At 43.0% G+C, this 26,554-nt stretch overlaps 2 protein-coding genes across 5 annotated transcripts in view; one reads left to right on the top strand and one right to left on the bottom strand.

Moving 5' to 3' along the window:
- Positions 1-3,859, top strand: part of LOC140728898 (rapamycin-insensitive companion of mTOR-like) — a 201,690-nt gene extending 197,831 nt beyond the window's left edge. For both annotated transcript variants that reach the window (XM_073047981.1, XM_073047980.1), the window contains exon 38: positions 339-3,859. In XM_073047981.1, the coding sequence (XP_072904082.1) occupies positions 339-410 (72 nt within the window). In that variant the 3' untranslated portion in view covers positions 411-3,859. The remainder of the gene's footprint in view (positions 1-338) is intronic.
- A 598-nt stretch (positions 3,860-4,457) lies between these two features.
- Positions 4,458-26,554, bottom strand: part of lifra (LIF receptor subunit alpha a) — a 198,688-nt gene continuing 176,591 nt past the window's right edge. For all 3 annotated transcript variants that reach the window (XM_073047970.1, XM_073047972.1, XM_073047971.1), the window contains 6 exons: positions 24,101-24,202; positions 19,950-20,117; positions 16,566-16,721; positions 12,433-12,526; positions 10,284-10,359; positions 4,458-9,161 (listed from right to left, as the gene is read on the bottom strand). In XM_073047970.1, the coding sequence (XP_072904071.1) occupies positions 8,529-9,161; positions 10,284-10,359; positions 12,433-12,526; positions 16,566-16,721; positions 19,950-20,117; positions 24,101-24,202 (1,229 nt within the window). In that variant the 3' untranslated portion in view covers positions 4,458-8,528. The remainder of the gene's footprint in view (positions 9,162-10,283; positions 10,360-12,432; positions 12,527-16,565; positions 16,722-19,949; positions 20,118-24,100; positions 24,203-26,554) is intronic.

Raw genomic sequence — 26,554 nt, 5'->3', positions numbered from 1 at the left:
TATCCACTGGAGTTTGAGGGAGGAAGGAGACTTGATAGCAGCCTGTAAGATCTGGAAGAGTTTTGCAGAGTGGAAATTTCTTGTCAGATAAGCTGCAAGTGGGATCACTATTTTAAATTAAGGGGGTCTTCAATGTCTTCAGTTGTCAGTTTTCAATGGGCAAAGTTGACTATTGCTGTTCCAAATTCAGACTTTGAAATACATTTGCTCTCCTGTCTCTGCACCCTCCCTTCCCCCACCATCTTGCCCTGAAATCTCCCCCCACCTTCCCCCTCTCCTGAAACCCCCCCCACCCCCTGACGATCTGATTGTCTGACCATGTTTCTGATGTTTGACAGCTGTACGAGGAAGCGGACACTACTCTCACGTTACCGAAGCAGGTGGAAGTGGAACTCATCCTCGAATCCTGACAGATCCCACGCCGAAGTAGTCACCACTTCACCAGGCCCGTAGCCACGTCAGCCAGGGTCTACTGGTACCAGCACACTCACCATTTCCTCTTGTGAGGCTGGAACGGCCACTTAGCATTCAAACCGGCTCCATACAGACAGACTCTGGTCTAGCGTCTGGCTTCATTCAACCTGCTCCCTGCAGCCAGACCCTGGTCCAGTGTCTGGCTTCATTCAAACCTGCCCCATACGGGCAGACCCTGGTCTAGTGTCTGGCTTCATTCAAACCTGCCTATCCAGTGTCTGGATTGTTCTTATTTATTTCCCTTTCCTGTCTTCAACGAGAAAGTATTCTCAACACTACTGCGGGTATGAAGAAAATTGGGGCACAGTCCTCAGCATCAGGCACTGCCTGGTTCTGGGCGTTTTGCCTGACCGAATAGATCTCTCCTATTTGGCTGCTGAATGCCATTGCACAGACGCGCCCTCATCCCAAACATCCTCACTCCACCAGCACTGCCTTTGTTTAATTCAAATTTGTGCTCGGTCTGTTCAGTACCCTTGTACCAAGGTGGGACTTCTGTGTTTTTCTTTTGTAAACTTTTCACGGTTTATAGAAAAAGGTCTATAATTTTCTGTTTAGCTGAATGAGCAGAGGTTGAATAGGATCGAACTGATATAACCCTGCTTCACAGGACCTGCATATCGCAGCTGTACTGTGGAGCCCAGATACTTCGGGCTGAATTAGCATCTTGCCCTTGCTCTAAGCAGATCACACACTGTCCTTCTATCATGGGTTCCCTGTGAAGGCAGTTTCCACCCAGGAACAAACTGATCTCCCTGTACAACACACTTGGCATATCGACCACTGGATTAGATGAATGGGCCGTAGATGGAAGTACGGAAACTGACCCCTCCCTTCAGTCCTATTCAGAACCTCTTCCTCCTCCCTTCTGTCCCACAACTATCCAAAGGTGAGTGGGAACCTCTTGCTCCACACCCATGACACATAGGAACCTCTTCATTCCCAGTCCCTAGGATGTTTTGAAATTTCTTTGCCTCAAACCCCAGACCCCAAGATGCATAGGACACTCCTCCGCTTAATGGTTTTTGAAGGTGAAAATCGTGTCATGTCCAAATAACTCAGTTGCAGATCATTGCCAGCTGTTCTCTCAGTCACTACCTATCTCCACTCCGTCTGTCCTCTGACCCGATATGCCCTGGTTTAACTGTTTGTATTCACACTTCAGTTTGTATTCTCTGTAAGTCAATATTACATGGAAAGAATTCACTGCAAGGAGCAGGAATGGAACAAGCTCCTGTTGGACGTAGCTTAGTAAACACAAAGGAGTTAGGCCAGCCTCCCAGTGAGACTGCAAGACATTTCTGAGTTGACCAAGTCGGGACTCTTCTCAGTATTTCAGCCTGTATGGGTGCTCCCTGCAGATGAACTGTTCCTCGGTCTCAGGCAGGCTCCAGCTAGGGATTGATCTGTAGCAGCCTGGCCATGGTGATGGGGAAGCTGTATGGTACGTGTGTGAACAAAATGACACAAAGCCTCCGCTCGTGTGCCACTAATTGTCTCAACTCCACAACTTATGGATGAGTTGGTACTTCGACCTGTCGGACTGGATTCATTAGCAATTCAAGTGCTGAACTCCTTTGACCTCTTTGTACCAGAGAACCTTGGTGTGTGCGGAGGTCTGTTTCAGTTGGAATCTCAAGGTACCTGATGCTCAGCAGTGTGAGGGTCTAATATTAGTGAGTAGCATTATAAGGTACCAGCACTGTAACAAAGCCTTGTTGTAGCTTATTGTTGGACTGCGTGTGTGAACTAAAAGTTGCACAGGTGGGGTTTACATTCAGCCCATGAAAGTTTGTGATTGGTGACACTAGGATCCTCAGCACCCAGAGAGGCTCGGTTTATCCACTGCTGCAGTTTTAGCTGAGAAAACAAATGGTTTGCATATGTGCAGAATTTGATTTTGAATTGAGATTGAAGAAATTACGTTTTCTGTAAGCAGTGAGTCCATGGATTTTCCTAGACTATTTTGTACAAGTGATCAGCAGCAATCTCTAACTGAGTTGTGCTGGCCACTTCCTTTTGCAGTGCTACCTCAAAGTGAAGTCAAGTGAGTGCAGCTGTGGAATGCGGGGTTCTGGTGGTCGTGTGGACTTGATGTCAGTTGCGTGTTAATGTCTCTAGGTGGGTTACTTTTCACCAGGTCTAATGCAGGAAGCTGCAGCACTGCCTTTTCTGTCGAAAGGTTCTCAGCACTAGGAGGGAGAATTAATGTGTCATGGATCTGATTCTGAAGATGATGTGGGAGTTCTGGTGTCAGTCACTTGAAGCTGGGTGGGTGAGGTGTAGAAATATCTGTGCTGCATCTCACCAGAACTCCGAGTGGTTGTAATGACTGAGATGTTTTCACTCCCAGACGTACAGCAACTAGGAGAGAATTCAGGGATGGGTTCAGGTCAAGGTGCTGTTTCATTAAAAAGGTCCATTACCAACCCCTCCTCCCCACAAGTTGTGGGAAGGAAGTTGCTTATGGAATCCTTGAAAGATAGTGGAAGGAGTCTTCTCCGCCCCTTCCCCCTACAGCCCACCGGTACCAGGTCTTCCATCTGCTTGGCCACCCCATTCCATTGAGGCTTGACAGACAGTGCGCTGTACAGAACACTAATAAAGTTGACCAGTTGAATCAGTCAGCAGTGGTGACCACCACCTCAGTGACAGATGATTTTTAAACCACCTTAAGATAGGCAGCATTTCGCTATTAACTTTATCATCTTTGCCACATCTTGTCTCCTGGGTCTTATTGGTAAGATTGTGCAGGAACGCTCTTTTGTCCTGTAGTCTGTGTTGTTTCTGCTTAGTCTTTGAATCTCGTGCTCTCAGTTACTCTTTCCATGTTGCAAACCCATAAGCGCTTCCTCCCAAGACTGGAGAATTAGGTTGAAAAGAATCACTGATCTCAAATTGCATGGACAATACAGCTGATGTTCCTTAATACAGTAAGCCTGTTTGCTATTTTGAGGTATTTAGAACGGGAAGGAGTAGTTAGTGGAAGGCAAATGCCTAAATGAGAGCGAGCGCATTGAGGGTGGTCATTGTAGCCATCATTGTGAATGTGTTTGGTTTTGTCTCTGTGTAATAAGCTGCTACATTATTGGGATGTTCTGGTGTCTGGCAGTCACTGAACATTTACCTGATTTGTATGTAAACCTGTAACATAGTCTGATTAAAAATAAGAAATTATTTATATTTTCCATAAGAGAATATTTCATAAAGCTGTGTATAATTTAAATAAAGCAGAGTGGCTTTGGAGAGTAATGTTTCCTTTACGTTGCCACATTGTTGTTTCTTTGTATAGTGTGTACAGTCTGTTTCTGGGCATTTACCCCCAATCATAAGAACTTATCAAAGGGATGCATTGTTAATTAACAATAAAAGCAAATATATCTAAGTTTATGGTAGCCAGTGTCCTATCATTGCTCCCACATACACTTAATCCAGGAAAATATTCCCTCCCACCTCATGATGAAAGTAAAGGCACTGTGGAACTTCCTTATTAGCAACAGAAAAGGTTGGGTCATCTTTTCCTGAGATTTGTATGTTAAATTCTAGATCTGTGGTTTTAATTTGGTTTTGTGCAACAACTTGTACTGCTGATGTGATTGATGTTCTGATCCCCTAAACCGGCGACATTACAGAAAAGGATGATAAAGGTTGGTGTATAATATTTATATAGCTTGTTCATAATACTTTCCATTACACTTCATTTGTCAGAGAATGTGGACAATGCCTGCACAGTGAACTCCCACAAATCCCAGAAACTGTGTCATTGTTTTGTTAGGTCATTCAATAAGAACTACTGAAAGGAGTAACCAACCTGCCCTCTGCCATTCAAAACAGTGCTCCTCCTCAATCAGACTGCAATCTTCATGTTGTGATATGACAATCTATAAGGACTTTTAGACCGATTACTATCACAGAATGAGAAGTCCAGCTTTCTAAATTATACTTACAATGGCTGTGGCATTAAACACACTGAATACATATCATTGGCAATAATTAAAACCTTTTATTTAAAGGAAATTCCAGCAGTTACAGGTAAGTGTTACATTATTTGAGTTTAAGCCTAAGTTGTAGTGTAATAAGTTCAAGACGAAATACCCCGCAACTAATGTCCAGGGGCCTCAAACAGTCCGTCCATTTGAGGTACAAAAAGCTTATTGATCTGTCCCCAAGGCTGCGTATTCAGGAGAGGGAAGAAATACAAGTCTTGGTTTACACAGAGATTAAAGGTGCTAAGTTTGTCAGTCTCTCCCCCCATCCCGGATATTATTAGACTGAGCAATAGCAGCAGAGTAGATATTCACTAACCTGGTACTTTGCCTTCATACAACAGGCTAACTGCTTCTGAATATATTATACATAGTAGAATTATAGAATAACATTTTCATCCTAGGTACATCTGTTTGGAACTGGTCAAACTGGCAGTATTTGCCAGATTACTCTAGACTCCTGAGGTCTCCTGTATTTTTTCCATTTGTAAAAAAATAACTGATTTATTAATGTGCTACATAAAATCTATTTTAAAACAAAGCTATTTGATTAAATTCCTGATAGTAATATTTAATTACATACGACTTCCAGATCAGTACCACCTAACTGAAAGGTCTATCTTAGTGTGGGTAAAAAAAAAATTCCCTGTGTAAAATGGTTAAGTCATCAAGTAAATGCTGTACAATTTTTCTTCCTCAACTCAACAGGAAAGTAACAAAAATAGTGGGTTTCACATTAACTGGACAAACTACTTCAAACAGCTATTGCAGAGATTGAAGTTTAGTAATGAAATCAGTGTCACAAACAAAAAACACATTTTGAAGGTCTTTCCTCCCCAGATAGCTCAGAATGTCTAGTGCAGGGAAATTCCCAATCTTGGAGCAAATTCTGAGTTGACTTCCTTTGGGTCTATTAAAAAGTAAATTCAGAGTTAGACAATAATAAGCAAATTGCAGCTCCATACCAGCTCATGTAAAACAGCAAAGTTTAATGCTCACTGCAACAGCAGTAGGGAGCTTGGTGTAAGTTTGTAGCTCATTTCTGGAAAAAAATTCAAACTAGTTACAATTCCAAAGCTCTTCACTAACAGGAACATCCTTGAGTTTGTGGACAGATGATGCAACAGTGCAGCCTTGTGTATATTTACTATCAGTGTGAAAATCCAATTTACCAACCATAAGGAGCAATTTAGACATATACAAGTGGCTTGGTACTCGAGTCATCCACAATGAGAACAGCTTCTTGTAAATCTGTTGTAATCCTGTGCACTATGCAAATGCCTGTACTTCTGTTCCAAGGTGAGCAGCTCTACAGTAAATCTTCCCAGCATCTATCCTTAATATTGTGTCATCACATCCTTCCCACTGTTTTGACCTCAATTCAGAACCAGCTCCAACCTTGCCCTCCTGTTCTCAAACAAGTAAACCTTTCATATTAACCAGTTAATGATTTCGTCTACATCTCCTGTGAACTTTGAGAATATACAGAAACATGCCCTTTGGCCATTTGACCTCATTGTATTTGCCCACATTCTACATGTAGCACTGAATCAGATTCACATTCCGAATATTAACCATCTTCCCTGGAATAAAAACCAACTCCTCAGATCTCTTGTTCTGGTGAACATTATAGGACTGAAATGTGTGGTGATTCTTGCAGGCCGCCCTCTAGTACATCCTTAGGTTGTTGACAAAACTCTTGTTTCATACAGCTACCAAGGGAAAATGTTCTGACCATTTACTCTGCACTGAAAGCCACCTCTCTACACCACATTGGTGTATTTCTTTACCTATTTGCTGACCACTTCCCTGACTGCATTCCAATCTGCCCATCTGTTAATAGTCCACTGCTCACCTAATCATGTCTAAATCATGATGTGACCACCATTCAATTTCACACTGCTCATTGTGTACATTCCTTTCTACCTCTGGCCAGTTTTGGACAGAATTTTTCATGGATCTCATGGGCATCTACTAAGCTGATGAGTGAGCATCAAAAACTAACTTTTATCTGCCCTCAATACCAAACACCTATTGGACCTGAGTTAAAGGAAAAGGTGAATCAGTTAGGAAATGAGGGGTGATTTGATACGGGTACAGGTTCGGAAAATCTATAACTAAAGGTGAAATGTTTAAGGGGAACATCGGAGGAACTTTGTCACTCGGGGTGGTGAGAGTGGACGAGCTGTCAAGAGGAAGTGGAAGTGATTGCAACATTTAAGAGAAGTTTGGATAAGTACATGGATTTTGGGGGAGGGGTATGATCAGGTTATGGGTTGATGGGACTAGACAGAATAATATTTCTAACAGACTAGATGGGCTAAAGGGCCTGTCTCTGCTATAGTGTTCTATGACTAACATGCAACAAAAATAAACAAATGCTGAGCTCTTCTGGCCCTCTGCTAGAGAAGCCTCGTCTTTGCTTGCAACAGACTCAGTAGAGCTATAACTCTCCACACTGTCTACATTCACCATGCACTATAGACCCAGCTGCTACAGACACTGTAGAAAAGGCAAATGGTTATTTTTGATTGGAAATCTAAGTATATGCAGTACTATATTCAGTGATTTATAAGATAGCTGAATAATCAAGCTGACATTAAATATTTACAGCAAACATCGGTACCAACTCCAGACGTACATCACAGTAATGATAGATCCCATTCTCCGGAGTTGTGAATACTTTACCCAGTTACACAGCACTGCTCTTGCATCTGGTATCTCAGAGGTGTCAGCAAATGCATGAACGGTAGTCAAGTTCACCTCCCACTTTTCCAGAGGGAAGTCACACATCATAAGTGCAGAGTGAACAATTCCATTGATCACAGCCTCCTTTTGAGTTTGAAACAGTTGCTTATGGTCACCATAGGCAGAGGATATTTAAGTTTGCCACAGATTATCTTTACATCATCTTACTGCACTCTGAAGCAAAGCCTCGACTATGAAGCACATAGCTTTTGATAAATAGAACAAAAGCAGGACCATGGTGATTGCATATCGGCTCAGTCGGCAGAACAATTCTGTTCAGAACCTCCAATCCCCACTGAAGTAGAAAAATACAATTAGCTGCAAGCCAGAATATTTATACAATCAAGGGTGAGTTCCCTTCCCGGAGGGTGTGAGGTTTCTGCTGCCTTTGGATGTGACTTGGGGCTCCATGGAAATGCAGGTTGTGAATGTTGAGTCGCAAGGTTTAGGTCAATTCAGCTACTGAAGCTGGCTAGCACTTCATGGGGTGATCAGAGCTGTAATATTGCAGGAAACCTGCTGTGTTATAATTCCAAATGGCCTCCAAATTCCCACTGACAAACTCACACCTCCCACAGGTGAATGGAAACACACCATTTGGATTACCAATGCAGCATAACTGTTAGTGCAACGCTATTATAGCTCAGGACGTTGGAGTTTGGAGTTCAATCCCAGCATCGTCTGTAAGGAGTTTGTACATCACCCCATGAAATGCGTGGCTTCCCCCCTTGTAGATTATCTTGTGATTGGGCTAGGGCTAAATCAGTTGTTGGCATAGCTCAAAGGGCCTGTTCCATGCTGTATCTCTAAATAAATCAGAACAATTCCTCAGAATGCTGCATTCCACAGGCAAAACCACTTTGCATATCTCCTCTAAAGGTTATATAGAAATATGATTACAATCTAATAGCATTGAACAGAACATTGGAACAGTAGCAACAGACTGGAGGAACTCTGTCAGGGAGATGGATGAGTCTCTGGTGTTTATTCCAGGTTCCAGCATCTGCAGTCACTTGTGTCTAAAATGGAAAAGGAGCACGTCATTTAACCCACACGACTAACAGAATTTAGAGAGCCTTGACTTCAGTCCGGTTATGTTTAGAGACTCACTAAGAGCTTTTTCCTCCATCTACATCAGGCCCATGGGAACCTTGGAAAACAGCCATAATGTGGGCTTTCTCACTCTATACTGCTGAGGGACGGAGGAGATTCCCACTGAGCAAAGATTAACAGTGAGTTTAAAGCTGGGGCTCTCTTCCCATCTCGCCCCCCAGTCCTCCCCCAGCTGAGGTCAGAGGTACTGTAGGAGCTTGAAGACATTCAGGAATGGAAGAAGGGAAGAGACCACATTTTGCCATTAGGTTTCAGTTCATCCCCCAACATATTCTCTGGAATCAAGAAAGCTTGGGAATTGATGGAGGTCGGGCTGCCGACAGATTCAGGTTCCGGTGGTGGCAAATCTCCGGTATCGAGGATCCGGGATTTGTTATGCATCTGTGGCTGATAGCCATTGACATGAAGCGTTAGGTCAGGCTGCTGCCTGTGCAGTGCAGGATTGGTGGCTAAATGGATCTGGGGCTGATAGCCCGACTTGACGATGACCTCCGTATCATCCTCCATCTGATCCGCCCCTTCTGTCTCCTGTTGGGCCGGGGTGGGGCCCTGTATACTGGTGTACATTACTACACTGGGGTAAACGCAATGCACCAATGGGGCTGCCGCTTCAAATGCTGGATTTGGCTCCCCTGACAGCTCCATCGATGTGCTACTTTGCTGGTATGACAGGACGCCTTGTTCCTGACTCTCATTTTCAGAGTTATCCTCCAATATGACCTCAGCCTGTTCTCTCTTGAGGCAGTTATTATCCTCTGCTTTGATTGGTTTGCTTTCAACAACCTGCACTTCATTGGGTGTGCAGTCTTTCGGCTCCAGGGTTTTGCATAAATTGACTCCCTAGAAAGAAAAAGGAGGAAAAATAATCAGAGGATGTTTTCCACTTTGGATGTGAGTGTTTATCAGCTAGTGTCTGTTTTAGCCTCTGTTATCCACCCTTACTGAGCTATTGGTAAATCAGTTTATCATTCGCACTTGCATTGGGGTTAGGACAATTAGCAATTTGCATTAAATTCCTGCCGCTGTCTGCAAGGAGTTTGTACGTTCTCCCCGTAGCCAAATGAGCTTCCTCTGGAATTGAAGGTGGATTCTAGTGCAGATCAGATGTACAGGTTAGTAAGCTGTGGGCATGCTATGTTGGCAACAGAAGCATGGCAACATTTGTGGGCTGCCCCCAGCACATCCTCAGATTGTGTTGGTCATTGACGTAAACAAAACATTTCACCAAATGTTAGATGTTTTAATGTACATGTGACAAAGCTCTTTATCTATATTTTTATCTACATTAAAATGCCACTCTGTTGATAAACCATTGCCTGATTAAATACAAAAGTTAATGAACAAATAATTGTGTAACATGAACAAATCTTCAGATAAAGGATCTTGCACCTTTTGCAAGTATGCATTCTTAATGCTAACAAGCACAAATATATTCTCCCCATGCATGTGTGTGTACACACGCTCACTCAAAACATTTTTCCATAATACAAGGGAGCATCACTGTAAGGTGATTCGAGGAAAGTACAGCGGTGGGGGAAGATGTCAGAACTAAGTTTTTGTATTATACAGATGAGTGCATGGAACATGCTGCTGGGGTAGTTACAGAGGCAGAAACATCAGGGATATTTAGGACAACCTTAGGTAGGCACATGGGTGATAGAAAAATGGAGAAGGGTAGGGATTGATCTTAAGAGTGCATTTGGTACAACCAGGGTCTATACTGTTCTATCTTCAGTTACATGCTTGTACATATTCACTGTGTACAAGGCAACACATGTACAAAATGCTGGAGGAACTCAGTTGATCAGGCAGCGTCAATGGAGGGGAATAAACGACTGATATTCAGCCTGAGACTCTTCATCAGGACTGGAAAAGAAAGGGGCAGGTGCCAGAATAAGAAGATGGGGGGGGGGGGGTAATACACGGAGTAAAATATTCCTTCTATGCTCTACAGCACAGTACCTGAAGAAAGCTTCCATTCCGGATAACTTTGCTGTTCATTGGATCAGGAATATCAGGATAAATTGTGTCTTTGATCCTGGAAAAGATGTTAAGGAGGCAGGAATCAGTGGCACAGACGCAAGAGATTCAGACAGACAGACATACTTTATTGATCCTGAGGGAAATTGGGTTTCGTTACAGCCGCACCATCCAAGAATAGTGAAGAAATATGGCAATATAAAACTGTAAATAATTAAATAATATGTTAATCATGCCAGGTGGAAAAAAGTCCAGGACCAGCCTATTGGCTCAGGGTGTCTGACACTCTGAGGGAGGAGTTGTAAAGTTTGATGGCCACAGGTAGAAATGACTTCCTATGACGCTCAGTGTTACATCTCGGTGGAATGAGTGAGTCTCTGGCTGAATGTACTCCTGTGCCTAACCAGTACATTATGGAGTGGATGGGAGTCATTGTCCAAGATGGCATGCAACTTGGACAGCATCCTCTTTTCAGACACCACCGACAGAGAGTCCAGTTCCACCCCCACAACATCACTGGCCTTACGAATGAGTTTGTTGATTCTGTTGGTGTCTGCTACCCTCAGCCTGCTGCCCCAGCACACAACAGCAAACATGATAGCACTGGCCACCACAGACTCGTAGAACATCCTCAGCATCGTCTGGCAGATGTTAAAGGACCTCAGTCTCCTCAGGAAATAGAGACGGCTCTGACCCTTCTTGTAGACAGCCTCAGTGTTCTTTGACCAGTCCAGTTTATTGTCCCATTTGTATCCCCAGGTATTTGTAATCCTCCACCATGTCCACAGTGACCCCTTGGATGGAAACAAGGGTCACCAGTGCCTTAGCCCTCCTCAGCAGCTGCTAGAAATCCAGAGTAACACACAAAATGCTGGAGAAACTCAGCAAGTCAGGCTGGAGTGTCAACGATTTGGACCTAGACACTTCATCAGAACACAGCATCGGTTCGATTCCATCATACCAACATTGTGTGCTACTCCCAAACAGATCAACAAGAACCATGGACCAAGGAACAACTATTCACCATACACATTTACATGATTAAGGTGCTGTAAAAGATTTGTAGCTCAGGTTGAGGATATTGTTGAGTGGCTCACCAAGCTGGCAGATGTTTCATTACCAGCTAGCAATGTCATCAGTGCAACTTCGAATGAAATGTTGATAATCTACATTGTTCGTCTTTTATGTGTCCTGTGGGGGGGGGGGGGGGGGGGAGAGAGGTGGTGTACGTGTGCGCATGTGTGTGCCATTTCTATTGGTTACCAATTATGTAATCTACGATTGATGATAATTGTTTAATCACAGGGCACATAAAAGACAAACAATGTAGATTACCAACATTTCACTGGAAGTTGCATTGATGCTGTCTAGCTGGGTAACGAAACGTCTGCAAGCTAACAAGCCCGGTCAGCAAGCCACTCAACAACAACCTTTACATGTATTAGGAATTTGCTGTGGTGTGGTAGTGCAACATGCAAAAACCTCATTCAACAATTATAAAGAGTAATATAAAAACAAGTTGCAGCTTAAAGGATAGATATCAACTTGTTGAAGTTTTGGATCATTTTATAGCTGTAGAAGATTATATATCAATAAAAACTAAAAATGAAATGAAGAATAGATGGGGAATAAAATATTCATAAATACCAGCATGTACTTACAATGTAAAGAGCATTATAAGAAGTAATTTAAAGTGTTAACAGTGCTGTGGGTAATAGTGGGTGGGGGAGGTGAACTAGAATGGTTGGTAAGATTAACTGATTTGGGGAAGAAACTTTTAAGATGGTGTGAAGTTTCTGTTTTAATAGCCCTATAGTGCTTTCCAGAACGGAGCTTTTGGAAAAGGCAGACTTTGCAATGATTTTTTTTCCTGCCTGCTGCTTTGTCCTGCAGTTCTGCAGTGATGGTAGACTGCACCTAGTCTACCATCTTGATTGGCAAGGGTCAATGGGCCTGTTTCTGTGCTGTACACGGGCTGAATCAAGTGCCACAACAGTGAAAATAGATGCCTGTAAATGCAGGAAAGAGGAGCAGCTCAGACTTAAATATTTGGCACTCATTAGGAGGAGACAGGAGGAGTGTGTCATTAAAATAACAGTCACTTCAGGAAGTGAATCACAAAAGAACTTACCATTCTTGCTTTTGGTAACAGAAGATACTGAGGACAACTACAAGCACTATAAATCCGATCAGTGGCAAGATGATCCCAAGGATCAAGGCGATAGCTGACAGTGAAAGAAAAAGAAGATATATCAATAGCAAATATGATTACTGCATGTTCCTGTAGGAAAGGAACTACTCAGCACCATAACACTTTTAGCCTCCATGGCCGTCTATGACAATGAACTCCATAGATCTGCCAGCCTCTGGCTGAAGATATTCCTCCTCAACTCTATTCCAAAGGGACATCCCTCTATTCTGAGGCTGTGCCCTCTGGTCCTAGACTCACTCACTATAGGATGGGCTTCATCCACTACCCACCCATTCTTCTCAACTCTAGCAATTACAAGACCAGAGCCATGAAATGCTCTTCAGATGTTAATACATTCAAACCTGGGATCATTCTTGTGAACCTCCAATGGCCCTATCCAATGATAGCACATCTTTTCTTAGATAATGTGCCCAAAACTGCAAAACTTATGTGGAGCAGTAGATGAACAAAAGCAAGAATAGGCTATTCAGTATGACCGCGTCTGATCCTCCAGCTCATGTCCTATCCATACCCCTTCCTGTTTCTAGAGATCCATCCTGCTCCTACTTAAACATAACTAGCAATGTGCCCTCCACATCCTGTGTGGTAGAGAACACCACAGTTAACCATGCTGGGCAAAGAAACGTCTCATTTCAAAGCTCCTGCCTCATGATAAAGTTAACTCTCAGCATACATCTTCACTGAGTTTAGCCTGTTGATTTCAATCAGAGGTCTGTGTGGAAATCCAGAGCAGCCAACACAAAATGCTGGAGGAATTCAGCAGGTCAGACAGCATCTATGGAAAGGAATAAACAGTCAACGTTTCAGGCTGTTCTGAAGAAGGGTTTCAGCCCGAAACATTTACTATTTATTCATTTCTATAGCTGCAGCCTGAATTGCAGAGTTCCTCCAGTATTTTTGTGTGTTGCTTTGTATACTTTCAATGACCACTTTATTAGACACACCTGCTCGTCAATGCAAATATCGAATCAGCCAACCATGTGGCAGCAACTCAATGCATAAAGGCATGCAGACATGGTTAGAGATTTAGTCAACACACATAAAATGCTGGCAGCATCAATAGAAAAACGTACAGTCTGTGTTTTGGGTCAAGATCCTCCTTCGGGTCTCGGCCCAAAACGTCAACTGTACTCTTTTCCATAGATGCTGCCTGGCCTGCTGAGTTCCTCCAGCATTTTGTGTGTGTCGCTTGGACTTTAAGCATCTGCAGATTTTCTCTTGTTTGCAAGAGATTCAGTTGCTGCTCACACCAAACATCAGAATGGAGAAGAAATTTTCTAAGTGGTGCCAGGCAGGGTGATTTGAGTATCTAAGAAACAGCTGATATTCTGGGATTTTCATGCACAACAGTCTCCAGAGTTTAAGAGAATGGTGTGAGAATCATAAGAACATTCAGTGAACAGCCGTTCTGTAGGTGAAAAAAAACTATTAATGAGAGTGGTCAAAAGAGAATGGCCAGACTGGTTCAAGCTGACAGGAAGACGACAGTAACTCAAATAACCATGCGTTACAACATTGCTGTGCAGAAGAGCATCTCTGAGCACGTATGTTGACCCTTGAAGTGGGTGGGCTACAGTAGCAGAACATAAGACATAGGAGCAGAATTAGGCCATCTGGCCCATCGAGTCTGCTCCACCATTCAACCATGGCTGATCCTTTTTTTCTATCTCCTCCTCAACCTCAGTTCCCGGCCTTCTCCCCGTAACCTTTGATGCCATGTCCAATCAAGAATCTATCAATCTCAGCCTTAAATACACCCAACGACCTGTCCTCCACAGCTGCATGTGGCAATAAATTCCACAAATTCACCACCCTCTGGCTAAAGAAATTTTTCTGCATCTCTGTTTTGAAAGGGCATCCCTCTATCCTGAGGCTCTTGTCCTAGACTCTCCCACCATGAGAAATAACCTTTCCACATCTACTCTGTCTAGGCCTTTCAACATTCAAAAGGTTTCAATGAGATCACCCCTCATCCTTCTGATTTCCAGCAAGTACAGACCCAGAGCCATTAAACATTCCTTGTATGATAACCCTTTCATTCCTGGAATCATCCTTGTGAACATCCTCTGGACCCTCTCCAATGCCAGCACATCTTTTCTAAGACGAGGGGCCCAAAACTGTTCTCAATACTCAGGTGAGGCCTCACCAGTAAGTACCTTATAAAGCCTCAGCATCACATCTTTGCTCTTGTATTCTAGACCTCTAGAAATTAATGCTAACATGGCATTTGCCTTCCTGACTCAACCTGCAAGTTAACCCTCAGGGTGTTCTGCACAAGGACTCCCAAGGCCATCTGCATCTCAGATTGCTGGATTTTCTCCCCATTTAGAAAATATTCCACACATTTATTTCAACTACAAAAGTGTATGACCATGCATTTTCCAACACTGTATTTCATTTGCCACTTTATTGCCCATTCTCCTAATCTTTATAAGTCCTTCTGCATCCCACCTGTTTCCTCAACACTACCTGCCCCTCCACCAATCTTTGTATCATCTGCAAAGTTATTCCATCATCTAAATCATTGATATACAGTATAAAAAGAAGTGGTCCCAACACCGCCTCCTGTGGAACACCACTAGTCACTGGGAGCCAACCAGAAAAGGATCCTTTTATTCCCACCCACTGCCTCCTACCAATCAGCCAATGTTCTTAACCATGTTAATACCATGGGCTCTTAACTTGGTAAGCAGCCTCATGTGTAGCACCTTGTAAAAGGCCTTTTGAAAGTCCAAATATACAGCATCCACTGCATCCCCTTTATCTATCCTACTTGTAATCTCAAAGAATTCCAACAGAATTCATCAGGCAGGGTTTTCCATGAAGGAAACCATGCTGATTTTCTACTATCTTGTCCTGTGTCATCAAGTACTCCATCACCTCTGACTCTAACATCTTCCCAACCACTGGGTCAGACTAACTGGTCTATAATTTCCTTTCTGCTGCCTTCCCCCTTTTTAAAAGAATGGAGTAATATTTGCAATTTTCCAGTCCTCTGGCACCATGCCAAAGTCCAATGATTTTTGAAAGATATTTCTAATGCCACCACAATCTCTAATGCCTGTTACCATGATCTAACCTCTCTCAGAACCCTAGGGTGCAGTTCATCTGCTCCGGGTGATTTATGTACCTTTAGGTCTTTCAGTTTTTTGAGCATCTTCTCTCTTGTAACAGTAACTGCACCCACTTCTCTTCCTTCACACACTACAACAGGCATACTGCTAGTGTCTTCCACAGTGAACATACATACTCAGCAGCCACTTTATTAGGTATAGGAGGTACCGAAAAAAATGGCTAATGAGTGCATTTTATTGGGTTTTTATCTAATGAATAAAGGCCGGGTCCACACTGTCTCTTCAGATTTGATATGGCCAATGACAGTGGGACTGCTGGTTTCCCAGACAGAAAACATTAAGCAAAAAAAAAGTAATTTTATCTTTGCATTTAGCTGTATCCTCTAGGACTGGATATATATACAATCGTGCATTAAGAAATGCCAAAGAACTAGAATTCTGTGCAACCAATATTATATTTCTGTTTCGGGTGTGGCATTTACAAATGCACAATATTGTCTTCCATTGGTAAACAACCCCAATTAGAAAATATCAGTGTAGAGCAAAATGACAAGAAGGCTGCCTTCAACAGAAGTAATTTAATGTCTGCAAAATTCAAACATCGTGATGAGCTGTTAAATAAATAAATTTTCATCCCCTTCCCATTGACTTTGGGTTGGAGATGTCAGATCCGGAAAACCTATTGTTGTGCTCTGTGGCCATGGGTATACTTAAAGCAGAGGCTGATGGGCCTTCAGTGCCTCAAAGATTATGGGGAGGAGGTAGGAGAATGGAGTTGAGGGGGAAATTAAATCAGCCATAATGGAATGATGGAGCACACTTGAATGGCCTAATTCTGTTCCTATGTTACTGATGGTAGAGCAGGTTCAAAGCTCCTTAATGATCCACAAAGAAGCACAAATTACATCAAAGAAACATTGGACCCAACAACACAGCTCTAGCAGGCTGCCAAACCTTGACTGTTTCCTGTGGACTTACGGCTGTTCGGCGTGGTCACGGAGACTGCATCGCTGGGACCGTCCCCTCCTTTGGTAAATGCTCTAACTCCAATGTTGTATGTGATTCCTGGTTCAAGGCCTAAAATCTTGAACGCCCGCTTGTCAGGGTGAAGGATGACATTAGCCGACTCATTGCCTGTGGCAGTGACAGAAACATAAGGTCAGACCGCTGGGCCTGGAGCGCAGCAGACTGATAAACCAACTCTTCTGAGAGAGTTTTCCAGTTATCCCATTTTCCCATTGATCTGAAGATTCATCCACCCACTTCCCTTTCAAAGTTGGCTACTGAATCTGGTTTTATTTTGTATTTATTTCTAGATAAATCATGGTAACAGGCCTTTGCAGCCAACGAGTCCATGCCACTCAATGTGCCCATTTATGTAGCAGTTATCGGAATGCTTTACAGCATCAGCAACACAAGTCTAATTCCTGACAACAATTTGAATGTTCTCCCCATGACTGGGAGTTCTGGTTGCCTACCATGTTTAAAAGACGTATGGGTTAGTAACTTTTGGGTGTGCTACACTGGCAATAGAAGCGTGGCGACAGTTGTGGGCTGCCCCCAGCACATCCTCGGACTGTGTTGGTCATTGACACTAATAACACATCTCACTATGTTTCGATGTACAAATAAAGCTAAGCTTTATTTTAAAATAAAATCTGTATGTCTTTGCAATATGGGAGGAAACCCACACAGTCACAGGGAGGACATACAAACTCCTTCCAGACAGTGGCGGAATTAAACCCAGGTCACTGGCTCTGTAATAGCTTACACTACTTGTTACCCCAAACTCCGTTCAACTTTGTTCCACACTTCAGTCCCTTAAGTCCAGGCAACATTCAAGTAAATCTCCTCTGCACTCAAAAGTTTAAAGACTCCTGATTCGATGTTCTCTCAAGGTGCTCTCCTGCTTCCTTTAAAAAATACCTCAAGGATCTGTCCAATTTCAGCTTCCTAAACCTAACGTTTATTTTCCCTGTTGATTAAATTTAAGTTGCCCACTTCCCCTACAAACTTGCTGGCACTGAACTAAACTGGTTAGACTAGTATCACACTGAGAGGGTAGATCGCCCATGGTAGAGGGCAGAGATTTAAGGTGAGAGGGAGGGGCAAGTGTTTCACACTGTGTAGCTGGTACCTGGAATGAGCTGCCAGAGGTAGTGGTGGAAGCAGGAACAGTAACAACATTTAAAGGGCATCTGGGTAGGTACTTGAATGAGCAGGGCATACTGGGACTGATATAGAAAAGGCATGATGGTTAGCACATACATGGTGGGCCGAAACGCCTTTTTATGAATGGCAGCAATGCTTCGCTACCAGATGAACTCAACACCTTCTATGCCCACTTTGAAAGGAAGAACACAGCTACAGCTGTGAAGATCCCTGCTGCACCTGATGACCCTGTGATCTCTGTCTCAGAGGTCGATATTAGGCTATCTTTAAAGAGAGTGAACACTTGCAAGGCTGAAGGTCCCGATGGAGTACCTGGTAAGGCTTTGAAAACCTGTGCCAACCAACTAGCGGGAGCATTCAAGGACATTTTCAACCTCTCACTACTACGGACAGAAGTTCCCACTTGCTTCAAAAAGGCAAAAATTATACCAGTGCCTAAGAAGAATAATGCGGGCTGACTTAATGACTATCGCCCAGTAGCACTCACATCAGCAGAGGTTTGAGAGGTTGGTTATGACTAGGCTGAACTCCTGCCTCAGCAAGGACCTGGACCCATTATAATTTGCCTATCACCACAATAGGTCAACGACAGATGCAATCTTAATGGCTCTCCACACAGCTTTAGACCACCTGGACAACACAGACACTTATTTCAGGATGCTGTTCATCGACTATAGCTCAGCATTTAATACCATCATTCCCACAATCCTGATTGAGAAGTTGCAGAACCTGGGCCTCTGTACCTCACTCTGCCAATGGATCCTCGACTTCCTAACCGGAAGACCACAATCTGTGCAGATTGGTGATAACATCTCCTCCTCGCTGACGATCAACACTGGCACTCCTCAGGGGTGTGTGCTTAGCCCACTGATCTACTCTCTATACCCATGACTGTGTGGCTATGCATAGCTCAAATGCCATCTATAAATTTACTGATGATACAGCCACTGTTGGTAGAATCTCAGGTGGTGACGAGAGGGCGTACAGGAGTGAGATATGCCAACTAGTGGAATGGTACCGCTGCAACAACCTGGCATTCAACGTCAGTAAGACAAAAGAGCTTATTGTGGACTTCAGGAAGGGTAAGATGAGGGAACACATACCAATCACCATAGAGAGATCAGAAGTGAAGAGAGTGAGCAGTTTCAAGTTCCTGGGTGTCAAGATCTGAGGATCTAACCTGTTCCCAACATATCGATGCAGTTATAAAGAAAGCAAGACAGTAGCTATACTTCATTAGGAGTTTGAAGAGATTTGGCATGTCAACAAATACACTCAAAAACTTCTATAGATGCACCATGGAGAGCATTCTGACAGGCTTCATCACTGTCTGGTATGGGGGGTGGGGGGCTACTGCACAGGACCAAAAGAAGCTGCAGTCGGTTGTAAATCTAGTCAGCTCCATCTAGAGTACTACCCTAATTTGTACAGTACTAGCCAACACAAGTACCCAGGACATCTACAGGGAGCGGTGTCTCAGAAAGGCAGCGTTCATTATTAAGGATCTCCAGCACCCAAGGCTTGGCCTTTTTGCACTGTTACTGTCAGGTAGGAGGTACAGAAGCCTAAAGGCACACACTCAGCGATTCAGGAACAGCTTCTTCCCCTCTGCCATCCGATTCGTAAATGGTTATTGAATCCTTGAACACTACCTCACTTTTTAAAATATACAGTATTTCTGTTATTTTGCACGTTTTTTTAATCTATTCAATATATGTGCACTGTAATTGATTTACTTATTTAGTATTATTATATTTTTCTCTTCTATATTATGTATTGCATTGAACTGTTGCTGCTAAGTTACAAATTTCACGTCACATACTGGTGATAATAAACCAAATTATGATTATATGCTGTATAATTCCACAATTCTACACTGGGAGACTAGAAATAGAGGTCATAGGTTGAAAGGTTCAATATGTATACAGTTTGGCATGGACTAGATGGGTCAAAGGGCCTGTTTCTGTGCTGTTGTGTTCTATGACTATGATTCAGTTTCATGTGCAGCCGAACTGCCAGATTGACTGCTTTCAAAACACCAGAGCAACAGAATTCAAACCATATGGTCATATGGCATGTGGTCACTGCTGCCTCGAATGTGTGAGATGTACAATCTGGACAAATAGCACCATGTGGCTCCACATGGAAAATGTGAGAGAAACCTTTCAAGATCAGTTCTTGTACATTTACCCATATTTGCTGGCTTGTTTGTTGTTGAGTTATTGCGGAATTTACTGTAATAAATCTTGAACCCCTCAATGAACCCACGTTGCTTCTCCAAAGGAATACTTTTCCACTTGATCTGCACTGAATCTCCAGTGGTTTTGTTGATCATCACTTTTGGAGCTTCAGCCGGGGCTAAGGAACATAAAAAGATTAGTGATTTTACAACAGCTCCAGTCAGAACAGTGATCAGTTTAATCAGTCTACACATTTTTTTCTCAACACAATGGTTAAAAGACAATGGGTGAAAATGGCACTTAGCTCCCTATTACATTTCAGAACCCACTGGCATGGTGAACATAAAACAGTACATCCAGAATCTCACTCACTTCCTCTGGCCCAAACACAAATTCCATTCTTTGTCCTTGAGTCGTACTCACCGTGGTTTCAAGCATTCAGGCTTGGAGCCAGAAACAGCCAGGAATGAAAATGAAATGATTTCACTACTTCAACACGTTAGGAAGACAAAGAATTTGCAGGTATCGACAATCAACTTGAATGTTACAATGAAAATGAACATTTGGAGGATGCACTCGCACACAAACAGCATCCTAGATCAGAATTGGACCAGGTATCTGGTACTGAGAGACAGTAATTTTATCAACAGTGCCACAAAGTTAATAATGAAGCTGTTTTAACTAATCTGTGAGACACAGAGTATCCTGGTCAATAATTCATTGCATCAATAAGATCAACCTGTCAATTCCATGACTCAGAGATAATTATTTTATATCTTCGGTATTTTTTTGGTTTAGGCTTTCATCAATTTTCCTGAACTGTAAACTGTTATATCTATTTCTCACCAGAATCACTGCCAGATTCGTAAATAAATTGAGTACAGGAGATGGGATGTTTTGTTGAAATTGGATAAGACATTGGTGAGACCTAATTTGGAGTATTGTGTCCAGTTTTGGTCACCTACCGAGAGGAAAGATGTAAATATGATTGAAAAGAGTACAGAGAAATTTTACAAGAGGTTGCCAGTATTTGAGGAGCTGAGTTATAGGGAACAGTTCAATAGATTAGGACTTTATTCTCTGGAGCATAGGAGAATGAGGGGAGATTTATTAGCGTTTTAACGAACTATGAGGTATAAGTAGGGTTAAAAACAAGCAGGCTTTTCCCCATTAAGGTTAGGTGAGACTACATTTTGGAGATAGTGATCACAATTCTATCTCCTTTACAATAGCATTGGAGAGTGATAGGAACAGACAAGTTCGGGAAACGTTTACTTGGAGTAAGGGGAACTATGAGCCTATCAGGCAGGAACATGGAAGCATAAATTGGAAACAGATGTTCTCAGGGAAAGGTACAGAAGAAATGTGGCAAATGTTCAGGGGATATTTGCGTGGGGTTCTGCGTAGATACATTCCAATGAGACAGGGAAAGGATGGTAGGGTACAGGAACCATGGTGTACAAAGGCTGTTGTAAATTTAGTCAACAAGGAAAGAGCTTACGAAAGGTTCAAAAAACTAGGTAATGATAGAGATCTAGAAGATTATAAGGCTAACAGGAAGGAGTTTAAGAATGAAATTAGGAAAGCCAGAAGGGGCCATGAGAAGGCCTTGGTGGACAGGATTAAGGAAAATCCCAAGGCATCCATCAAATATGTGAAGAGCAAGAGGATAAGACATTAGAGAATAGGACCAATCAGGTATTGACAAAGGAAAAGTGTGTATGGAACTGGAGGAGATGGCAGAGGTACTTAATGAATACTTTAGTATTCACTACAGAAAAGGATCTTGGTGATTGTAGTGATGACTTGTAGCAGACTGAAAAGCTTGAGCATGTAGATATTAAGGAAGAGGATGTGCTGGAGTTTTTGGGAAGCATCAAGTAGGATAAGTCACCAGGAACGGACAGGATGTACCCCAGGCTACAGTGGGAAGCACGGGAGGAGATTGCTGAGCCACTGGCGATGATCTCTGCATCATCAATGAGGATGGGAGAGGTTCCGGAGGACTGGAGGGTTACAAAGTTGTTCCCTTATTCGAGAAAGGGAGTAGTGGTAGCCCAGGAAATTACAGTCCAGTGAGACGTACTTCAATGGTTGGTAAATTGATGGAAAAGTTCCTGAGAGGCAGGATTTATGAACATTTGGAGAGGCATAATATGATTGGGAATAGTCAACATGGCTTTGTCAAAGGCAGGTCGTGCCTTATGAGTCTGTTTGAATTTTTTGAGGATGTGACTAAACAAATTGAAGGTAGAGCCATAGATGTAGTGTATATGGATTTTAGCAAGGCATTTGATAAGGTACCCCGTGCAAGGTTTATTGAGAAAGTAAGGAGGCATGGGATCCAAGGGGACATTGCTTTGTGGATCCAGAACTGGCTTGCCCACAGAAGGCAAAGAGATGGGTCATATTCTGCATGGAGGCTGGAGACCAGTGATGTACCTCAGGGATCTGTTCTGAGACCCTTACTCTTTGTGATTTTTATAAATGACCTGGATGAGGAAGTGGAGGGATGGGTTAGTAAATTTGCTAATGACACAAAGGTTGGGGGTGCTGTGGATAGTGTGAAGGGCTGTCAGAGGTTACAGCGGTTCATTGATAGGATGCAAAACTGTGCTGAGAAGTAGCAGATGGAGTTTAACCTAGATAAGTGCGTAGAGGTTCATTTTAGTAGGTCAAATATGATGGCAGAATATATCATTAACGGCAAGACTCATGGCAGTGTGGAGGATCAGAAGGATCTTGGGGTCCAAGTCCATAAGACACTCAAAGCTGCTGCGCAGGTTGACTCTGTGGTTAGCAAGGCATACAGTGCATTGGCCTTCATCAATCGTGAGATTGAGTTTAAGAGGTAATGTTGCAGCTATATAGGACCCTGGTCAGACCCCACTTGGAGAACTGTGTTCAGTTCTGGTCACCTCACTACACTACTCCTTTGCATCCGCAAAGGAAACAGCATTATGAAGGACCCCATGCACCCTTCATACAATCTCTTCTCCCTCCTGCCGTCTGGAAAAAGGCTCCAAAGCATTCGGGCTCTCACAACCAGACTATGTAACAGTTTCTTCCCCTAAGCTATCAGACTCCTCAATACCCAGAGCCTGGACTGACACCTTGCCCTGTTGTCCTGTTTATTATTTATTGTAATTCCTGCACTGTTTTTGTGCACTTTACGCAGTCCTGTGTAGGTATGTAGACTAGTGTAGCTTTCTCCATGTTGTTTTTTAACGTAGTTCAGTCTAGTTTTTTGTACTATGTCATGTAACACCATGATCCTGAAAAACGCTGTCTCATTTTTACTATGTACTGTACCAGCAGTTATGGTTGAAATGACAATAAAAGTGACTTGACTTGGAAGGACATGGAAACCATAGAAAGGGTGCAGAGGAGATTTACAAGGATGTTGCCTGGATTGGGGAGCATGCCTTATGAGAATAGGTTGAGTGAACTTGGCCTTTTCTCCTTGGAGCAACAGAGGATGGGAGGTGACCTGATAGAGGTGTACATGGTAATGGGAGGCACTGATCGTTTGGATAGTCAGAGGCTTTTTCCCCAGGGCTGAAATGGCTAGCACAAGAGGGCACAGTTTTAAGGTGCTTGGAAGTAGGTACAGAGGAGATGTTAGGGGCAAGTTTTTCTTTGCAGAGAGTGGTGAGTGCATGGAATGGGCTGCCGGCAGCAGTGGTGGAGGCGGAAACGAAAAGGGCTTTTAAGAAATCCCTGGATGGATACATGGAGCTTAGAAAAATAGAAGGATATGGGTAAGCCTAGGTAGGTCTAAGGTAAGGGCATGTTTGGCACAGCTTTGTGGGCTGAAGGGCCTGTACTGTGCTGTAGGTTTTCTATATTTCTATGCTTACAACTAGAGATCATGGGTTGAGTGAAAGGTGGACGGTTTAAGGGGAACCTGAGGAGGAATTTCTTCACTCAGAGGGTGGTGAGAGTGTGATGGGAGTAGGCAGATTAGTTTGGCATGGATTAAATTGGCTGAAGAGCCTGCTGAATTGCTCTATGACTATGATTCTATTCCCTAAGTCCCAACTAAAACTAGTAAATTTATTAGATAAGCAGAGCTGGCACCAATGCCTTTAAACAGCAGTTGGTTACTTGTCAACACTTGGGAGGTATCGAACATTGATGTCCTGTGGTTGCTCTCCTTACCCAGTTCACGTGTGTACCCAAGCAGCTTCTTCAGAACGTGATCCCCATCTTCCCTGCACTCGTACACCTCAAGTGTGTACTGCACACCAGATTGGAAGGCTTCTGTTTAAAACACAATTACAGATCCAGTCAGTGATAAGCACAAAGACAGTTGCATTTGAAATGCAACTTCTGAATGCACAAGGCTTGATCAGTAAGTTTATGGAGGACACAGAAACAGGTGTTGTTGAAAGTGAAGAAAGTTATCGTAGAAAGGGGGTATTGAGAAGTGGCAAATGGATTGTGGTTTAGGCCGATGTGAGATGATGCATTTTGGAAAATCAAATCAAATGGGTACTAGGGAACGTAATGGAAAAGAGGGACTTGGGAGTACAAGTGCACAGTTGCCAATGGCCGTTGGCGGGGGCGTCTTAATACGCTCGGCAGAGGATGGTGCTCGGAGAAGCTGTGCCAGAGGGGATGGTCGGAGGTTCGACGGACTCAGAGTCCGCTGCGGTCAGGTCGCTTTCACTGTGTGCTGCGTCTGCGAGTCTGGGTTCGACAGAGCTTTCATTGTGTGCTGTGTCTGCGAGGCTGAGTCGGGCGGCGCCATGGAAGTCCATAGCGGGGGATTCCCTTCTGCCGCTGGCATGGGATGACGAGTCAATCAGGACCCTGAGGACTTGTGGAAACTATGTGGTGATTTCTTTTGAACTTATAGTCTTTTAACATCTTTGGACTATTTTTACTGTGCCAATGGTCTGGTTTTTTTAAAATCAATTATGCTATTGTTTGCACTGTTGTAACTGTATAACTATGTGGTTTTGTGCAGGTCTTGTAGCTTTAGTTTTTGGTCTTGTTTTGTCTGGTGGATTTGGAGCTCCTTTCCGGAAAACGCGCTAAGACGGTAGTGCGATATTAATACACAGCAGCCTCTCCGGACTCTGGATTGGGGATTGCCAAACGTTATGTGAATTTTCTGGTGTAGTCTGTTTTGTCATATGTTTTTGTGATATCATTCTGGAGGAACGTTGTCTCATTTTTTAACTGCATTGCATTTGTGTTTTCTAAATGACAATAAACTGAATCTGAATAGTTCATTGAAAGCGGTGTCACCATTAGACAGGGTGGTGAAAAATACATTTAGTATGATGGCTTTCAGTTAGAGCACTGAGGGCACAAGCAAGGACATTATATTGCATTTGAGAAAGTCACTGATGAGGCCCCAATAGTGTGAATTAGAGATCAGTGCTAGCTGCAAAAATAAAAGGGTTCTAATAGTAGACAATTTTAACTTCTAGCTAGGCCCATGTTCCTCTAAACCTTTCATATCCATATACTTGTCTAACTATTTGTTAAACACTGTAATTGGACCCACCTCAGACTGTGGTGGTCATTGACGTAAATGACACATTTCACTGTATGTTTCGATGTACATGTGACAAATAAAGCTAATCTTTAATCTAATATTTTTCTCTTTGAATGGAGGCATAGAGTACAAGTGCAAGGAACTTGTAATGATTGTAAAATAGTGCTATGCCTATTTCTAGGCAAAACACTAGACAGATAAGGCTTTGGAGAAGGTACATGAGAGATCTATCTGAATGATTCCTTCTGCACGATGGTAAATTGGTTTATTATTGTCACACATACTGAGGTACAGTGAAAAACTAATTTGCAGGTCATTTCATTACACGGTGCATTGAGGTAGCACATGGGAAAACAATAACAGAATATAGTAAAGTGTTCCAGTTACTGAGAAAGTGCAGTGCAGGCTGACAATAAGGTGCAAGGGTATTATGAGGTAGACGAGGTAGATGGTCAAGAGTCCATCTTATACTAGGAGATTGTTCAATACTCTGAGAACAGTGGGATAGAAATGGTACATGCTTTCAGGCTTTTGTATCTTTTGCCTGATGAGAGGAGGAAGAAGAGAAAATGTCAAGGCTGGGAGGGGTCTTTGAGTATGTTGGCTGCTTTACTGAGGCAATGATAACTGTAGACAAAATCCATGGACAGGAGGCTGGTTTCTGTGATGTGCTGAGCTGTGTTCACAACTCTCTGCAGTTTCTTGTGGTCTTGGGCACAGCAGTTGCTGTACCAAGCTGTGACGCATTGGGATTGGATGCTTTCTGTGGTGCATCGTTAAAAACTGGCAAAGGTCAAAAGGGGGCATGCTGTATTTCTTTAGCCTCCTGAGGAAGTAGAGGCTGGTAAGCTTTCTCGGCCATGGTGGTGACATGCTTAGACCAGGAGGGTCTATTGACGAGTGGGTGAGCTGAGGAACATTGATCTGAGAGGTATTAAAAACATGAAACATAAAATCAGAGCAGATGGAGAGAATCTGCTTCCTCTGATGAAAGGAATCAAGTACTAACAGACTCAAAATGAAGGCGATCAGTACAATAACCAAAAGCGAGATGACTATTTAAACACAGTGAGTGATTCAGGTCTGGACTGCACACAGTGAGGTAG

Source organism: Hemitrygon akajei, chromosome 6, assembly GCF_048418815.1.
Source record: "Hemitrygon akajei chromosome 6, sHemAka1.3, whole genome shotgun sequence".
Classification (NCBI taxonomy): Eukaryota; Metazoa; Chordata; class Chondrichthyes; order Myliobatiformes; family Dasyatidae; genus Hemitrygon; species Hemitrygon akajei.
This window is presented reverse-complemented; position numbering and strand designations above follow the sequence as displayed.